The sequence below is a fragment of the Pseudophryne corroboree genome, chromosome 6, assembly GCF_028390025.1.
Source record: "Pseudophryne corroboree isolate aPseCor3 chromosome 6, aPseCor3.hap2, whole genome shotgun sequence".
NCBI classification, from domain to species: domain Eukaryota; kingdom Metazoa; phylum Chordata; class Amphibia; order Anura; family Myobatrachidae; genus Pseudophryne; species Pseudophryne corroboree.
Genome location: NC_086449.1, coordinates 537540023 through 537546249, shown reverse-complemented (window position 1 = coordinate 537546249; position 6227 = coordinate 537540023). Strand labels below are relative to the sequence as shown.

The 6227-nt window shown below is 38.7% G+C and overlaps 1 protein-coding gene across 1 annotated transcript; it reads left to right on the top strand.

The window, feature by feature from the left end:
- The first annotated feature begins 343 nt into the window (after window positions 1-343).
- On the top strand, window positions 344-5112 carry LOC134935423 (parapinopsin-like). Its single transcript, XM_063930498.1, has 4 exons — window positions 344-721; window positions 1855-2183; window positions 3437-3682; window positions 4913-5112. Exons 1-4 carry the CDS (start codon window positions 394-396, stop codon window positions 5045-5047), a joined length of 1038 nt encoding a protein of 345 aa, XP_063786568.1. The 5' UTR covers window positions 344-393; the 3' UTR covers window positions 5048-5112.
- Window positions 5113-6227: the final 1115 nt, after the last annotated feature.

Genomic DNA, 6227 nt, shown 5'->3' with positions numbered 1-6227 from the left:
ATAGCAAACATGGCGGTATTACTAGTATTCTTATTCATATTTTTATTATGATGATGATGATTATTATTATTATTATTATTATTAATAATAATAATAATAATAATAAAAAGTAATGACAATAATAATAATAATAATAATAATAAATCCTTGCTCAAATTACTATTTAATCTTATTAACTATCTTTCTAGTACTTATGTACCTGTAAAGACAAGCTTACATGAACAGATGGCTCCTTAATTAAAGCATGTGTCTATCCTTTATAATACACAAAACAATAAATCTAAAAGCAATTTTACAGATCAAGTCAGGCAGCTGAGAAGCAAGAATGCCAGAAGCTATAACATCAGGGCATATTGAGTCTTAACAAGTCGGGAAGAGAAAGGCTATATCAATATGGAGGTCAATATCAACACAACTGATTTTAGTGAGATTTTAACTGCAAAACCAACTATATTTCCTAGATCTGGATATAGCATTCTGTCATTTATCATGTTTTTAAATGCTGTATTCTCAATTTTCAACAATTTACTAGTGATTCTAGTAACCATAAGATACCCGCAACTTCGCAATCCTATTAATATTTTTATTCTAAACCTGTCATTTTCTGACCTATTAATGACATTGTGTGGTACTACCATAGTGGTCAGTACCACTTATCATGGCTACTTCTATCTGGGTAAAAAATTCTGCATTTTTCAGGGATTTGCAGTCAACTATTTTGGTAAGTTATCACACTGTTTAATTCTAGTAATTGTATATTTTGCAAGCAAATGATTATTTGTAAATTAAACATAGCTTTCAACAGGTCATCATTTATTGATTCTTTGGGGATTTTAGGATTTTGATTGGTTTGTAAATGGTTTATTTATGTGTAAGCTAGTATTCTACTGTGAAAATGAGAACATGGATGGATATAAACAGAGTATTAAAAGGTCATATATGTTAAAATACATTATTTTTCTTTTAATTCATTGTATTATACAGCTTTTAGAGTTTAAAGGCTTAATTGCACAACTTTAATGCTGAAATGTCATATCCTGATTTGACATGCTGAAACACTTGAAGTATCAAAATATGAAATGATACAAATTTGGTAATATGGTATGGTAGAAAAACAACAAATATGTATTAAAGTATTGTTTATAAAATGCATAACCATATATGGGATCAATTAAATGATGCGCAAAGTTGCTGGAAATTACGGTAATGTTAGGATTCTTTACCGCAGCCTCAGGAGCTGCGAGAAAAAAAACCATGTTAGAATGCAAATTCTCGATTTTAATGCGCAGAGAAACCAATTGATTTATGGGGAATTACTGGGTTAGCATATGTTCAACCCCTGGTTTACCGCACAGGTAAAAGGCAGTTTAATTGATTACCTTTCCCCTGCTCAGTGTGATGATGCATATGCCCCTAGGTCAGTGGTTCTCAAACTGTGTGCCATGGCACCGTGGGGTGCCTCAGGGCACTTGCAAGGGTGCCCTGGGTTGGTGCTCCAGGACCAATTAAAATTATTTATGGTCAAAGTAATAGGTAAAACCAGTCCTGGTCAATCATAAAATATTTTGACAAACAAAAGCAAATCTTTTCTTCATTTATCTATTTTCAGAAATGTTTAATTTTGTGGTGACTACATTTTAATTCAGAATTACTGTCAATTCTGATCTGTTTTTAAAAAAGAGGCAGAACCTGCACAATACAAATAATTTCTTATTTTTTATATAAGGCAATATAAAATAAAACATCATATAAATGCAATAAGTGACTTTCTACAGTAGTTGTCTGTTTTGCATTATAAAACAGAAAAAAAACCTTTCATTATTGTTTTCTATCTGTTGATTTACATTCTTGCAGGAATTGTGTCACTCTGGTCTCTCACCCTTTTAGCGTATGAGAGGTACAATGTGGTCTGCCAGCCAGTTGGAGCCCTGAAGCTCAACACTCGAAGAGGTTACCAAGGACTGATATTTATCTGGCTGTTTTGTCTGATTTGGGCTGTAGCACCACTGTTTGGCTGGAGTTCCTATGGTCCTGAAGGTGTTCAGACCTCTTGCTCCATTGGATGGGAAGAGAGGACATGGAACAACTATAGTTATCTGATTGCATACTTTCTGACATGCTTCATTATTCCTGTAGCCATTATTGGATTTTCATATGGAACTATACTGCGATCATTACATAAGGTAAAGTTTAATTTACTATAAAACATGCACTTGTTGGATTTATACATTTAGGCTGGGTACACACTTGCCGATGTCAGTGACATTCTGCAAGATCCCCAGCAAACAATATCGTTCATACACACTGAACGATATCGTTTGCGTCTCATCAGTGATGGCATGCACGCACATCCAGGTGCATGCCATCTCGAACAATATCTTTAGATTTCAAGTTGAAAACGAAAGATATTATACCTCGTTAACGACCCGCGGGAGCACGCACCGTTAACTATATAGGGTATACACACTTGCCGATGTATACGATATATCGTCCGATCCGCCGGTACGGACAGTATATCGGGTGCACATCGGCAAGTGTGTACACAGCCATACTGTACAATAAATTCAAAACAAAACACAGTGGGAAACATTGATGATAATGGATATATAATGCAAGAAACTGTGCAAAGTAGGTGCTGTAATCCAAAAATACAATCAGATTAAGTCATGTTTCTTGAATAGTGTGGAAAAGAAAGCGTCTTTGTCTGGTCACTACAGCAACTGTTTGTACATGTGCACCAATTTTCAAAAATGTTCCCAAGTGTATAAGGATATATCTTATGGAGTTCAGATATATTTGGACATACAGCAGAAAGCCTGTAAAAGGCTGATGAGGTCACAGGACAGTAACTGTAGACAGTGGGATGAATTCTGAGTTGGGAGCAAAGTAAAAAAAAAAGCAAATAAATTTGCACCTGGACAAAAGATGTTGCTATTCAAGGCATGCGGATGCATTTCTTTTTTTCTTTTTTCTCTTTTGCATGCAGGGTAAGTATTGGCTACATTATATTAACTTTATATTTACACTGCAATTTAGATTTACTGTAAGCTAGGACACACCCCTCCCAAATCTAAATCTCTCTTCATATTTTAAATCTGTCCCACCTGCAATGCAGCATGGTTTTGCCGAGGTGCAAAGTTACACCGTTTTTTGTTTTTTTTATTTGCTTGCAACTCTGAACCAGCCCCGGCATGCTTATCAACAAAATATCAAAGTCCCAGTAACTGTTGTCATCAAATTTGTAGCAAACATGTGAACTTGCCTATTGGAGCATGATGCACGTGTATGCACAGATGTGTTAAAATAAAAAAAAAATAAAAAATAAAGTTTGTGAATAAACCTCATGTTATTGCAGATTTCATGGCAACTGAAATAAATAGAAATGTACTGTGATCTTGATTGCACCACCATTTATATTGTGCTTGTTTTCCCTTAGCTGAACCGGAAAATAGAAGGGCAGGGAGGAAAAACAGACCGTGAGGAAGAGCTACGTGTAGTAGTAATGGTGCTTTTCATGGTGATTGCTTTTCTCATATGCTGGCTGCCATATACAGTTTTTGCTCTGATCGTCATTATTAAACCAACACTCTACATCTCTCCTCTTGCTGCAACTCTACCAACGTACTTTGCCAAAACCAGCCCTGTCTACAACCCAATCATCTATATCTTTCTAAACAAACAGGTAAATATGTCACAATATGCCAACGTAAATCTCAGTATCTATGGAATACTGGGACAGATGTATGAAAGGGCGCGCGCGGGGGAGAGTGGTATCAGCGCACGTTATGTGTGCTGATACCACTTCTCCCCTATGTATTAAGGAGGAGATGTGTGGCACATGATGTCATTATTGGTGCTGCTATTATGTGCCACCCAATGTATGATCGATTTCGACAGCTGCAGTTGTCGTTACCCCACCAACACAGCAGCGGCAGCTCTGTTCCCGGCTGTGATGGCTGCCAGCTCTGGGCAGCATGGAAGATCTTGCGATAGTAGTGAGATCCTGCACATGACCAGTGGAGCCGACCGGGCGGTGAGACACAGCACATTGGCACTAGGTTGATGCCCTGTGAGCACTGGCAAGAATCACTGGAGGGGGGAGTGTAGCTTCACCTCGGTAAAGAGGCAAAGCAAGAAGCTCTATAGCGGTATGATATGTGCCGCTATAATACATCTCCTCCAAAGAACAATGGGACAAATGTATTCTAGCAGCACATACTGAGACGAAGCAGCATGCAACACCAAAAAGGTGTACCAACATCTCGTTTCACAGAGCGAGGGAGTGAAAACTCCCCACTCTAGCGAACCCTTTCAGTGTCTCACTACCCGGCCGGCTCACTGGGCACGTGAAAAATCTTGCTACTATCACGAGATCTCTACTGCATCCTAGTGCCGGTAACCACCATAACCAGGCCAGGGACAAAGCTGCCCCTGCTGTGGTGGTGGGGCAACGTCAGCTGCAGCTGTTGAAATCGTTAGCTGCAGCTGTTAGAAAGAGAAAGGTATGTTGTACCAGCAGACGGGATGCAGGCTATCAGTATACCCAAAGCGGCATCCCGTCCATCGCAATCCCAGCAGTTAGTTACCTTATAGTTTTCTCCAGGGTGCGTAATCTAGTAAACTAATATTAATCATACCCTTCACATACTTAATATAGTGAGGAAAGACTGTGTACACACATCCTCTGGTTTCTATTTCACATAAAAGGATTATATAGATTTAATAATGGACATACAGTTATGAGCTATGTTTTATATAATGTGACACTCAACTCACTACAGTCCCCAACCAGGTAGAATACAAGCCTTCTGATTGTCAGAAATCTTTACTGTCTTACTAAAATTGGAACTGTTGCAAAAGTGCCTTACATAGCTATTATAAAATCTATAATGTAATATTGCTTTTTCCTCAGTTCCGCAATTGTGCTGTTGAGTGTTTGACATGTGGACACATTGCTCTATCTACTCCGAAAGAGGATAGCGCATCCATGGCTGTTCCAGCTGAAATCCAAACTGTTCCTAAACTCAATCAAGTGACTCCAGCCTAGTAATAGCAGGACTGTAAAACACATCGTACTGTAATATCTCAAGGGGAATCAGTACAATTTTGGTGCATAGTACATTGTCATATATATATATATATCTGTGCTACAAATATAAATTATTGTACAGTTACACTACTTGTTACATAAATGAGATTTTTCATAGAAAATACATACATTTTTTTTTCCTTTTCGCATAAGTTATAGTGACAGAAGTTACATGAACTGAATGAAGGTTACTTAAAGAAAGCTAAACACTATGGAGTAGTCATTATAAACCTTGCTGCAAGTAAGATTTGTTGAGACATGTAGTCCTGCAACAGATGGAGAACCACAGGTGTGGTTACTGTTCGCTTTGATGGATCACTGCACATGCGTGATGCACCCCAGCTCATGCATCAGACCAGCACATGTGCAGAAGAGGCCCTGATTTGTTCTCTAGAGGCTTCAGCTTTGTTCTCCGCCTGCACTGGTGTCCAAACTTTGGAAATATCATGACATGTAACTATCATAGAAAATGCATTAACATTTTCACTATAGTCTTATTTTTCACCTTCCTGGAGCAGGTAATTCAGTAGATGCAACAGAGTTGCTAAGATACAGTATATACAGTACTGTATTAAATGACTACAGTACATCATAAGAAGGATGCAATCAAATAACATTTGCTTGAATGATAGAAAAACTGATTACATTTTCCCTAATGACTTTTGCAGTCCCTGTACATCAATAACATGGTCTACAGGGCGATAGCTCTAGATCAAGAAAGGTCAAAGGGGAAGAAGAAATGTTGAGATGGTGGTCTGCCTCATATATCCTCAAGTTGCATGCATGCATAACTAAGTAATAATTACATCACTTGCAAACACTGCAGATATTCTCTAAATTATACCCCTTTTCCACTAGCTCAAAAAACACGGGTAAATGCACGGGGGTGCGCATTTACCCGTGTTTCTTGCTAGTGGAAAAGGGTCCCCCCTCAAAAACCCGGATCAAGTGACCTGTGAATCCTACCCGGGTAAATACCTGGGTAGGACACGGGAATGATCCGGATAGGGTTGTAGTGTAAACAGAAGCTGTGTCGATGCGACATGGCTCCCGTTTACACTGTATGAAAGGGCGGCGTTGGGAGATCATGTGATCTCCCAGCGCCGCCCCTGCCGCGTCACCAGCAGCGTCACCAACC